General features: G+C 38.6%; 1 protein-coding gene across 1 annotated transcript in view; it reads left to right on the top strand.

Annotated features, from left to right (window-relative positions):
• Nucleotides 1-13558, top strand: part of LOC144309890 (ankyrin repeat domain-containing protein 26-like) — a 144449-nt gene that overhangs the window by 117691 nt on the left and 13200 nt on the right. Inside the window, exons 25-27 of the mRNA XM_077890860.1 lie at nucleotides 5820-6113; nucleotides 7382-7596; nucleotides 9486-9714. Of these exons, the coding sequence (XP_077746986.1) occupies nucleotides 5820-6113; nucleotides 7382-7596; nucleotides 9486-9714 (738 nt within the window). The remainder of the gene's footprint in view (nucleotides 1-5819; nucleotides 6114-7381; nucleotides 7597-9485; nucleotides 9715-13558) is intronic.

The raw sequence follows: 13558 nt of genomic DNA, 5'->3' as shown, positions 1-13558 counted from the left end.
TGCACGTAGCCACTGGCTTGGAAAAGGAGAGTGGCTGAATTTCCTGAGTTCTTGCAACTATGGAGGGCTTAAAGCCTGGAATTTTAAAGGTTATTGGGCTTGGCTATGGTAGAATGTGTAGGGCACTATACTTGGAGAGAGGCACACAGAACAGAAGCAGCTGGCTGGTGCCATTTCCCTCCCCTGGCCCTGAGCACAAACACAGAGCCACCTGTGGGAATCAGTGCCACTCTGACACCAGCTGCCTAACTTGCTTACACCAGCCACCACCCGTTTGCACTCCAGGGGAACTGCCCTTTTGAATCATGCTTGCCTCAGTTCCAGCACAGCAAGCCCTTCCCCCAGAAGACCAGTACAAACCCCTGCGGACACCATGTGTCCTGACCAGAGTTTTGCAGGGTCTCAGTTCCAGTGGACTGTGACAGGTCTCATTTCGCAAGCTAGTTCAAACCCGCTAGATTCAGGCCAAGTACCAAACACTGCCCACAGCAGATACTGAGAGCCTATCTCTCAGATGACTGGCCTGAGGGATAGAGGAGCCAGAACCCAGTAGCAGAGTGCATGCCGCACACCCTGGAGACCCTCCCTCAAGCACCAGGCCCTGGGCACTACGGGACCATTTTCAGTGGTCCATTACTTTCAGGAACAAGTGACATAACTGGCTTTTCTAACCCAGAGAAACTGTCAGAGACCTAGACAAAATGAGAAGACAGAGGAATTTATCTCAAATGAAAGAACAGGATAATGCCACAGGGCCAGAGATCTAAGTGAGAGAGAGAGAAATAACGTGCCTGATGGAGGATTTAAAGCAGTGACCATAAGGATGTTCAGTGGACTTGAGTAAAGAATGGAAGACATCAGTGAGACCCTTACAACAGAGATAGAAGAGTTTAAAAAGAATCTGAGATGAAGAGTGCAATAAATGAAATTAGAATACAGATCTGGAATATTCTCTAGACTAGATCATACATTAGGCCACAAAACAGGCCTTAGGAAGTACAAAAAAATTGAAGTCCTACCATGCACCTTTCCTGACCACAATACTATGAAACTAGAAGTGGACTACAAAAAACCGTCTGAAAAGACCACAAATACATGGAGGTGAAATAACATCGTACTATCAATGTGTGGGCCAACCGGGAAATAAATGAAGAAATTTCAAAAGACATGGAAACAAATGAAAATGAAAACACAATTGTCCAAAACCTTTTTTTAATGTTTTTTTTTAATATTTATTTATTCATTTATGATAGAGAGAGAGAGACAGAGGAGGAGGGAGAAGCAGGCTCCATGCCGGGAGCCCGATGCGGGACTCGATCCCGGGTCTCCAGGATCACGCCCTGGGCCAAAGGCAGGCACCAAATCGCTGCGCCACCCAGGGATCCCCCCAAAACCTTTCAGATGCAGCCAAACTGATTCTAAGAGGGAAGTATATATAGCAATACAGGCCTACCTCAAGAAGCAAAAAAAAAAAAAAAAAAATCTCAACACAAACTAACCTTACACCTAAAGAAGCTAGAAAAAGAACAACAAATGAAACCTAAAGCCAGCAGAAGGATGGAGATAATAAAAATTAGAGGAAAAATGGGGGTCCTGGGTGGCTGAGTTGGTTAACTGACCAACTCTTTGATTTTGGCTAAGGTCACGTTCTCAGGGTCCTGGGATTGAAGCCTGCTTCAGCCTCCAACCTCAGTCTACTGGTGGATTCTCTCTCTCCCTTTTCCTTTGCCCCTCCCCCCCGCCCCAATAAATAAATCTTTAAAAAAACATTAGAGTGGAAATAAATGATAAAGAAACTAAACACAAATAAAAATAGAACAGATCAACAGTAGCTGGTTCTTTGAAAAATTTAATAAAATTGATAAGGCTCTAGCCATAGTTCTCAAAAAGAAAAGGGAAAGGACCCAAATAAAATCACACATGACAGAGGAGAATAACCAACACTGCAGAAATCCAAACAATTATAAGAGAATATTATGAAAAATATATGTCAACAAATTGGACAACCTAGAAGAAATGGATAAGTTCCGAGAAACATATAAATTGCCAAAACTGAAGCAGGAAGAAAGTAGAACAGAATGCTAACCAGCCAAGAAATTGAATCACTCATCCAAAAACTTGGAACAAACACAAGTCCAGGACCAGATGGCTTCAGAGTCCAATTCTACCAAGCATTTAAAGAAAGAGTTAGTATGCGTTCTTCTCAAACCGTCCCATAAAACAGAAGAGGAAGGAAAACTTCCAAATTCATTTGATGAGGCCAGCATTACCCTGACACCAAGACCAGATAAAGACACCACAAAGAGAATTACAGGCCAATTTTCTAGTGCAAAAATCCTTAACAAAATAGTAGCAAACTGAATCTAACAATACATTAAGAAAATCACCGCCATGATCAAATGGGATTTATTCCTGGGTTACACGGGTGATTCAGTATCTGCAAATCAATCAGTGTGATGCACCATATTAATAAAAGAAAGAAGAATCATCATCATTTCCATAGATGTAGGAAAAGCGTTTGATGAAGTACAATATCCATGCATGATAAAAACCCTCCACAAAGTAGGTTTAAGAGGGAACATACCTCAACATAATAAAGGGAATATATGAAAAAATGCACAGATAATGTCCTCCTAAATGGGGAAAAACCAAGAGAAAAAGTTCATGTCTGGTGTTGTTGATGCTGGCTGTTGCCTAGATTTATAGTTAGGGCAGGCAGCCAAAATGCTTACACTGGCACACCTGGACTCTCTTTGTGGCCTGAGCCTCCTCACAAGAGGAGGGGCTAAATTCCGAGTAAGCAGGCTGAGATACAGAACAGGGCAGAAGCTGTGTTGCCTTTCGTAGCCTAGCCTTGGAATACACACAACATCACATTGACCATATTCTGTTCGTTAGTAGCAAGTCACTAAGGTTAGCCCACGGTCTTTTTGTTTTGTTTAGTTTTAATGGAATACTGGAACACCTATGAACACATGAAGAACGCAATTTTTAGTGTAATTTACCCACTGGCCACAGTGTTCTATATTCCTTTCACATGAAAAATGCACTCACCTCCTCCCAGTACCTCCGACAAATCTCAGTTATCATGGCATCGGGTTCAGGATGGAGTCCAAGATCTTGCCATCTTAATCAGGTGCAGCGGGGATAAGGTGCCAGGGTTATGTTGTCTAAATTTTAGTCCCTGGAGTGCAGGTTCTCTTAATAGGAATGAAGACTTGAGAATTAAAGAGAACAGTTCTCTACTATTGAAAACACAACATTCTGGTTACTTGCTAAAGACTCTTCCATTCGAAGTCACACTAGACCATAGCAGGTTTGAAATGCAGCCTGATGCATGCTGTCCATTTTTCAGTCAGACTTAGTCTGAAACCATGGAAATTTTTCTCCATGGCTCTTTGCTGTCTATCCTCTCTGAGCTCTTGGTTCTGTCCAATGACCTGTGTTTGCAGTTGTGTTTTCAGCCTGCTGCCTCCCTGTGGGGACTTCTAAGACCCAAAGGCCTATTTTCAGTCCGTGCTATCTAGGTCTCTTTTAGTCCAAGCTCGCAAACAGTGGTTTTGATGCTATAATTTTCTTAACTTCTTGAGTTTTTCTGTGAGAATCAATGGATTGATTTTATGTCAGTAGAAAAGCCAGTCTCGCAGATCTTTTTGAGATAAACTTTTCAACTGGGCTCTCCTGTGAAGCTCATACTCTTAAGATCCTTAAAAGAAATTTGAGGCATACCTGAAATCCTTCTGAGGTCTTAACAAAAGTTTTTATAATCTTGGCTTCATCCATAGGCCATGTTTTCCTGGATTTGCTCTTGACCCAGGATGCAATTCTTTATTTTAGCATTATTTGACATTTCAGCATATGGAAAGGCTATAAATGTGGACAAAATATTTGCACCCAGTTTGTCTGGGTCTTTCATACTGCATAGACCTTGTTTAGTTTATCTTTTGTGTCCCGTTTTACTTTCAAGTGGTTTGTGGCGCAAGTTCCTTTTCCTCTAGTGTCATTTTCTTCACTTGCCTGGAACCTTTACTGTCAGCCTCTTCAAGGGCCATCAGGTTTCCATTAACAGTCTGTTGGAAGCCCTTTTGGTTTTCATTCTTACTCTTCCCTACATCCTTTCAGTTTCTACCTACCTCTCGGTTCAAAGGAGGTTCAGGTTTAAATATTTTAATGTCAGCACCCCATGTTTAATATCAGTTTCTGTGCCAGTTATTTATTGCGGCATCATAAACCACCTGAAAACCTAGTTGCTCAAAACAGCATTTATTTGGTTCACAAGTATTTAGTTTAGGCAAAGCCGAGTAAGGCCAACTCATTTCTTCTTCATTTGGTGTCAGCTGAGATGACTGGAAGCTGGGGACTAGAATCATCTAAAATCATGTTCATGCAAATGTTTAGCTGTTGAGGCTGGCTTTTGGCAAGGACGTTAGCTGGGTCAGTCTCAGCTGAAATGTCTACATGAAGACACACCAGGTGGCCTGGGCTTCCCACAGCAGCTAGATTCTAAGGGTTAGTTTCCCTAGAAGAAGAATGTCAATGGAAGCTATATCACATTTTTTAACCTAGCCTTAAAAAAATCACACAGCAGTTCTGCCGAATTCTATTCACTGGAAACCAATTACTAAGGTCAGCACATTTTAAGGGGTGGGATTATCATGGGAGAAGTGTCAAAAAATTTATAAAACCACCACATCCACTTACCCTGTCTTATCAATCATATCCAGAAGAAAGAAGTTCTTCCCAACTCAGAATCACTGAAACCCTGTCAGGTTTTTCAGTGGTGGTTTTTGGTGCTTAGTATGTTCCCTTGTTTTGTGGGAGTAACAGAGGATTATAAGATAATACTATTCAATTAGGCGGGTTTTTTTTTTTTTTGTCCGAAAGTATAAGTTTCATCTCACTAAATTTTTATACTGAGAGGTGTGGTTTCTTAATCCTGAGAATCATTTCTCCTGGGAATGCAATTCAAATTAATGTAAATCATTTGTAATTCAGAAAAAGGCTTGTGGCTTAGAATCAGTATTTATAGATTCAATAATTAGAGTCTTATTTTCAAGGTCTTCTCTTAGGAAGCATTTATTGGTTCAGACCTACATAAGTCAATATGATATTACTAAAACTTTTTAAAAATTAATGGGAGTATTCATTGGGACACTCGAGTGGCTCAGTGGTTTGTGTATCTGTCTTTGGTTCAGGGCATGATCCTAGGGCCTTGGGATCGAGTCCTTCATCGGGCTCCCTGTGGAGCTTGTCCCTCTGCCTATATCTCTGCCTCTCTCTATGTGTCTCATGAATAAATAATTTTTAAAAATTATGGTGTGTTAGGATAGGGGAAGGGGCCAGAGACTTTCTTTTCTTTTTTAAAATTTTATTTGAATTCAATTTGACTATATAAGAGACTTTATACTAAGAGGTGACTTACAGTTATTTTATGGAGGAAAGATCTGAAGCAGTCATAGAAAAATACATAAAATGAAGTACAAATGTTGTGTGGCAAAGACAATGATAGCAGAGATCTTTTTTAATAACTCCTAGTGGTTTTAACACTGTTCTTAATTTTCTAAGTGCTTCAGGGTTCCACATTCTAAGACTCTACTACAATATAGATTATATTTTATTGCAAATGAATTTATTTTAAAATGGGAGCACCTGGCTGACTCAGTCAGTAGAGCATATGACTCTTGATCTTGATGTTATGAATTCGAGCCTACGGTTCAGTACAGAGACTTAAACATAAAATGTTTTTTAAAATGTTGGTTATAGTTTTGAGTTAAACTAATTTCATTCCATTTCCGAACTGTATTGTTCTATTCATGCAGATTGGTGATCTTAGAGCAAGATTGGAAACTGAATCTTCAAGATGTATAGACCTGGATGCAAAAAATCAAGTTCTTCAACAGGAGTTATTATCTATGAAAGCAACAGAGAGGGAATGTGAAAAACTAAAACAGATTAAAAAGAACTTGGAAGAAAAAGTAGTAAACCTCAGAAGTCATGCAGAAGTCAATGTGGTACAAGGCATTCAAGTAGAAAAGTATTATAAATGGGAGATTGACCAGAGAGTAAGATTGATTGTAGAAGAAAGATTAAAAGAAGTCAATCTATTTTTCCAGGTTAGTTTATTGATCTGTGATATGCTTTCATTTATTTCATTACAAATTACACTTTGGTTATATGCATTGTGTAGGTTTCCTCTGCTTCCTTTACAGCAATCTGTTTGGTATATTTCTGGAGGCATTCGTTCCTCCCTGTAAAGATTTCAGTTTTCATCATTATTCTCACTAAATTGATCTTTCAGAATGATTTATGACCAGTATGTATGAAACAAGACTATTTTTTTGAGATTTTATTTATGTATTCAGGAGATACACAGAGAGAGGAAGAGAGAAGCAGAGACACAGGCAGAGGAAGAAGCAGGTTCCATGCCAGGATCACACCCTGGGCCGCAGGCAGGTGGTAAACCGCTGAGCCACCCAGGGATCCCCTGAAACAAGACTATTAAGAGGAAAAGAAAAAATTGTGATTTAAAACTTTTACCATGGGGAAAAAAATAAAATAAAATAAAACTTTTACCATGGAGATTCCTGGGTGGCCCAGTGGTTTTAGCACCTGCATTTGACCCAGGGCGTGATCCTAGAGTCCCAGGATCGAGTCCCACATCGGGCTCCCAGGGTGGAGCCTCCTTCTCAGCCCGTGTCTCTGCCCCTCTCTCTCTCTCTGGCTTTCATGAATAAATAAAATAAAATCTTTAAAAATAAATAAATTTAAAAAAATAAAACTTTTACCATGGAGTATCTAGGTGGCTCAGTTGGTTAAGCAGCAGACTCTTGATCTCAGCTCAGGTCTTGGTCTCAGGTTTGTGAAATCAAGCCCTGCATTGGGCTCCATGTTCCATTCCTAGGTTATTCTTCCTTTTTGAAGATTTCATTTATTTATTTATTTCCTTATTTATTTATTGAACATGAGCAGGGGGATTGGCAGAGGGGGAGAGACAGAGAGACAGAATGAATCCTGGGTAGACTCCATACTGGGTGCGACACAGGGCTTGGCCTCAGGACCTCTGACTGAGAACATGCTCTGAGCAGAAATCAAGAAACAGGTTATTCTCAAGTTGTATTATGCACTTTTTAAAATTTTTAATTGATTCTCTTGTTCTTTGAAGTATCAGATTGCATGAGTACTAATATAAGAATGATTAAACTTTATTTTTATCATTCAGATTCAATTCAGGTGACATTGGTGATAAATATTTTACACTTCAGCTTTTTTTTACACATTTAAAATTGCTCTCTGAATCATTGAGTCCCAACTGAAGGAAAGAAATATACTATAATTACTCAAGTTTTAGCTGTTTTAAAACTGTGCTTTTAATTTGCTTTAGAGACAAGCAGCATCTCAAGAAAACTTAGAGCAGTTAAGAGCAAGTCATGATGCTTCAATAAGAAGTCAAGTGGCACTCAGAATTAAAGAGCTGGAATCTGAACTTCAATCCCAAATAAGAAATTCTCAGGAACTTAAAATAGAATTGGAAAAGTACAGGCAACTCTACCTAGAAGAATCAGAAATGCGAATGTCATTGACAAAAAAACTGAGCAAGTAAGTTAAAACAGAATCAATGAAAATAGATTTAGCTTATTGATTTGCCTCTAAAGCATAATTTTTATGGAGATGGGTTCATGAGATTAGTAGGAAGTGAAAGCCAACTGGATAGTATAATTTTGGAAAATAACGTTTGTAAGTAAACTTACCATTTTATGTTCATCCAGGATAGTTTGCCTCTCTCCTCTTTTTGTGTGTGTGTGTGGGGGGGGTATATGATTTTACTTTTTCCCGTTAATATTTTCAGTTACTCTATCTTGTTGTCTTTACAAACTAATTGTTTAAAACTTTATAATTTAGACAGCATATTATTTTTTTAAAGTTGATATATTTTATTTAACACAATATGTCAAAAAATATCCTTTCAACTTGTGATCAATATAAAATTATTACTGAGATATTTCATATTTTTTTCATTCGAAGTCTTAAAAATCCAGCATGTATTTTACAATTATGGTATATTTCAATTAGAACACTAAATTTTCATTGGGAATACGTGTCTATATTTAAACTTCATAAAATTTATAGTGGAAAGAGCAGATTCACATACCTGCATCTTTACAACCCTACTTAAAAGGTTTTTTGTTTTGTTTTGTTTTTTTTGGAGTTCAATTTGCCAACATGTTGCATAACAATTTGCCAACATATTACATAACAACCAGTGCTCATCCCGCCCAAGTGTCCCCCTCAGTACCCATCACCCAGTCACCCCAACCCCCTGCTCACCTCCCTTTCCACCATCCCTTGTTTGTTTCCCAGAGTTAGGTGTGTCTCGTGTTTTGTCACCGTCACTGATATTTTCACTCATTTTCTCTCCTTTCCCTTTATTCCCTTTCACTAATTTTTATATTCCCTAAATGAATGAGACCATATAATATTTGTCCTTTTCCGATTGATTTATTTCACTCAGCATAATACCCTCCCCTCCAGTTCCATCCACATCGAAGCAAATAGTGGGTATATAGACAGCATATTACTATAAAATTTTTTGTCAGAATTACCCTAAATAGAAATATTAATGAGTTCATTTTTGGAAGATTACACCTTTAACCCAAAAGATCAAGTGCCAATAGTATACAGGTTGGTAAATTAACTTTCTTGATTGTGTCTTTGGTATTATTACTAGAGAGCCTGAGGGTGGGGGAAACCTTTGTATGTTTTCTACTTTATATAAAAGTATACATGTGAAACAGAGAAAGATTCACACTGGGGTGAAAGGCAGTATAAATCCCAACGTGGCTAAAAATAGCATCATGGTGGGCATGAGGGGGTGTGTGGAAGACAAAAAGGGCAGATTCTACTTCCAGGGCCTTGGTAAGTGTGTTATCAGCTAATTGCCTCTGGAGCTGTTTCGGTCCTTCTGATCACTGCTCTGCCATCTACCTGGCCCCTAGAGGTTGTTGGTCTGAGGTATTCCTCGGTGCGAAACCCTCAATTTCTCTGAGGCAATGAGTAAAATGTACAAGAGTGGTGAAAGCACATCCTTGAAAATGTCTTTGAGGGATGGTTTATTTTTATGTTCAAACTGGTTTACTAAATACAAATATGTGTAACGGCATTCTCCAGAATCTTGTAATTACAGCCATTCCAGAAGGTAGCAAGTATTACCTGTCAATCCATGTACATCACTGTCAGCCATTTCTTTCCCTCCCCTAATTTGAATTTCTTGTTAGTTAGTTATCCCTGGAATCATATATACTCCTTTGGAATAATTTTAAACCTATAAATATATGTAGTAGCTCTGCTCTGTCACATTTTCAGTGTTAAAACACTGTTTACTGGCACATTCTGTTTGCTATTATGGAAACTTAAAAAAATGCAGGTCATGCAGGAATGATTTGGGTAGAAATAAAATACTAAGCACTTGTGTTGTGTAATCTTCACAGGACTAATGAGAGGCTGGCAGATATCACTACCAAATATCTGGTGGAGAGACAGCAGAACAGACCTTTCCACAGCACTCTTACTATGGGACCAGTCTTGGAAGGGCCTTCTGTTGGAAATTTGACTAGTAGTTTACTACTGGATAGAAATGTTACTCCAAGAGAAAATGTAATGATTCCTACCTCAAGGCCGCAGACTTCAGTTAGCAGCATTGAAACTCACTTGTTCAAGGTTAGTTATATTATCTTTCTTTTCTTGAGTTTCAGATTTCCAATAAAATTTTTGTTTTTAATTTGGTGAAATTCTGAGTTAACTGAATAATACTCATTAAGTAAAAGTTATACTGGTTTGTGCTAATAAGGAAATGGGACAGAAATTTTATGGTATTTTTTTAAGCTCCTGGAGCTCTTATTGTCAAGAGATACCTATTATTAACTTTATTCAATAAATACCACTAAACTGACACATTTTATCTTCTTATTTTTTAAAGATTTTATGTATCTGAGAGAGAAGAGAGTGTGCCCATGAGTGGGGAGAGAGGTAGAGGGAGGGGGAGAATCTCAAGCAGGCTCCCCACTGAGTGTGGAGCCTGACTCAGGGCTTGATCCCATGACTCCGAGATGATGATCTGAGCTGGAATCAAGAGTTGGATGCTTAACCAACTGAGTTCCCAAGGCACCCCCAAACAGACCCATTTCCTTGAAAAGCTATGTTAAATTGGATTTTGGAAAGTAAATATTATTACCTACTAACCCAAAGTACACTTAGATGCTTTGACTTATTCTCTGATTAGCAATAGTTTATAATATGTTTAAAGTTTGCTGTAACCCAATTTTCCACCCCTATGCATAAGTGAATGATTAGAATCCAAACGCTTAACCATGTAGGGATATTTATGATTTTAACGATTCCACGGTAAGTCCTTTTTATGAATTAAATAAACTTGTAACACTAAATTGATAGTTCTATGTTTTGGGGGCACCCGTATGACTGAGTGGTTTAGCATGTATCTGCCTTTGGCTCAGGTCATGATCCAGGGGTCCTGGGATTGAGTCACGCAACAGGATCCCCATAGGGAGCCTGCTTCTCCCTCTGCCTATGTCTGTGCTTCTCTCTCTGTACTTTTTATGAATAAATAAATAAAACAGTTTAAAAAATGTTGTAAGTTTTGGCATTTTCTTACATGAGAGCACATCCCTAATTGCTTTCTTATAACACCTTTTTTTTAACTTATATTACTTCTATTTCAATTTTTATAAAATGGCTTGCTGAGCAACTGTAGAGATTTTCTAAATAAGTAAGTCAAAGAAATATTTGATTCTTTCTTTTCTTTTTTTTTTTTGTTTTGAGAGAGAGAGAGAGAGAGAGAAAATGAAGGAAAGCAAGCAGGTGGTAAAGGGCAATGGGAAAGAGAGAAGAGAGACTCTTAGGCAGGCTCCATGCTCAGAGTGGAGCCGGATCTCATGACCCTAAGATCATGACCTGGGCCAAAATCAAGATTCTGACACTTAACTGACTGTGCCACCCAGGCACCCCACAAATAATTGGATATTTCAAATGAAATTCACATATATTTACCTTGATGCCATCACTTGAATGATTGATGACTAAGATGGCAGTGATAGGGAGCCTTTAATAACAACCCATTTCCATTATGTATCATTGTTGTTAAAATACCCATTTCAATCAATGCACATAGGCTTATGATTTTGATAGTATATTCGTGGTTTTATTAATGTAGAAAAATGTAGCATAGACTCATGTTAAATGAAGCCTTAGTCTTGTTCTTTCATTCGACTTCCTTGTTTTCTTGCTCTATTCTCTTCTGATTCAATGACTTTTAGTATTATGTTTGGATGCTTTTCTTCCTTTTGTGTATCCGTTATAAATATTTGGTTTGTGATTACCATGAAGTTCATATATAACATCCTGTGTATGTATAGCAATCTCTTTTAAGTTGATGGTTACTTCAGTTCAAACAGATTTTAAAAACACTGCATTTTTACACTCTGCCTTGTTTTATAAATTTGATGTCATAGTTTACACCTTTGTATTTTGTGTATCCCTTAACTAGTTACTGTAGATATAATTGATATTATTCCTTTTGTCTTGTAACCCTCATACTGGCTTTATAAAAATGATTGGTCTATTACCTTTACTGTATGTTTGTTTTTATGATAAAACTGTCTCATTATTTTCTTATTTCTAGTTATGGTCTTTCTTTCTTTCTTTCTTTCTTTGAGAGCAGAGTGAGTGAGAACACAAGTGAAGGGGAGGGAGGGGCAGAGGGAGAGGGAGAAGCAGGCTCCTCTCTGAGCAGGGAACAGGGAGTCCCTTGCAGAGCTTGATCCCAGGGTCCTGGAAGACTCTTCACTGACAGCCGTCCAGGTACCCTGGCCTTTTCTGATTAAAGAAGTCCTTTTAACATCTCTTATAAGACCTATTTAGTGGTGATGAACTTCTTTAAGTTTTGTGTGGGAAACTCTTTATCTTTCTTTCAGTTCTGAATTATAAAGCTGCCAAAAATATCCTAGGTTTTTTCCTCTTAGCACTTGGAAAATATCATGCGACAATTTCTTTTCTTTTAACTTTCTTTTTATATGATAAATTTATTTTTTATTGGTGTTCAATTTGCCAACATACAGAATAACACCCAGTGCTCATCCCGTCAAGTGCCCCCCTCAGTGCCCATCACCCATTCACCCCCATCCCCTGCCCTCCTCCCCTTCCACCACCCCTAGTTCATTTCCCAGAGTTAGGAGTCTTCACGTTCTGTCTCCCTTTCTGATATTTCCTACCCATTTCTTCTCCCTTCCCTTCCATTCCCTTTCACTATTATTTATATTCCCTAAATGAATGAGACCATATAATGTTTGTCCTTCTCCGATTTTTATTGGAGTTCAATTTGCCAACATTTAGCATAACACCCAGTGCTCATCCCAAGTGCCCCGCTCAGTGCCTATCACCCAGTCACCCCAACCCCCCGCCCACCTCCCCTTACACTACACCTTGTTCATTTGCCAGAGTTAGGTGTCTCTCATGTTTTGTCACCCTCAGCGATATTTTCACTCATTTTCTCTCCCTTTATTCCCTTTCACTAAATTTTATATTCCCCAAATGAATGAGACCATTATAATGTCTGTCCTTCTCCGATGGACTTATTTCACTCAGCACAATACCCTTGAGGTCCCTCCACGTTGAAGCAAACGGTGGGTATTTGTCGTTTCTAATGGCTGAGTAATATTCCATTGTATACATAGACCACATCTTCTTTATCCATTCATCTTTCGATGGGCACCGAGGCTCCTTCCACAGTTTGGCTATTGGGGACATTGCCGCTAGAAACATCGGGGTGCAGGTGTCCTGCCGTTTCACTGCATCTGTATCTTTGAGGTAAATCCCCAGCAGTGCAATTGCTGGGTCGTAGGGCAGGTCTATTTTTAACTCTTTGAGGAACCTCCACACAGTTTTCCAGAGTGCATGCCACAGTTTTGGCTGAAAAATCCACTGATATCCCTGTAGTGGTTCGCTTTGATATAACTAATTGCTTTTCCTTTCCTTTCTTTTCTTTTCTTTTCTTTTTTTCTGCTTTTAAGATTCTCCTTTTCTCTTTCATTTTTGACTTGTTATTATGTGTCTTGGTGTGAAACTCTTTGGGTTCCTTTTATTTGGGACTGGCAATGCTTCCTGGGCCTGGAGGCCTGTTTTCTTCCCCAGGTTAGGGAAGTTTTTAGGTATTCTTTCTTCAAATAAGTTCTTTACCCTTTTCTCTCTTCTTTTTCTGGGACCTCTCTAATGTGAGTTTTATTATACTTGATGCTATTCCAGAGGTCCCTGTATCTTAATTTTTCAAATTATTTCTTCTTTTTGCTTTTCAGCTTGGATGATTTTTACTACCCTTTCTTGCAGATTGCTGATCTGTTCTTCACATCTTTTAATCTGCTGTCGATTGTGTCTGGTGTATTTTTCATTTCAGTTATTGTATTCTTCAGCCCTAATTGGTTCTTTTGTATATTTTCTCTTTGTTGAAGTTCTCACTGAATCCGTCCATTCTTCCAAGTTTGCTGAGCATCTC

The sequence above is a fragment of the Canis aureus genome, unplaced genomic scaffold, assembly GCF_053574225.1.
Source record: "Canis aureus isolate CA01 unplaced genomic scaffold, VMU_Caureus_v.1.0 ptg000239l_RagTag, whole genome shotgun sequence".
Classification (NCBI taxonomy): domain Eukaryota; kingdom Metazoa; phylum Chordata; class Mammalia; order Carnivora; family Canidae; genus Canis; species Canis aureus.
This window is presented reverse-complemented; position numbering and strand designations above follow the sequence as displayed.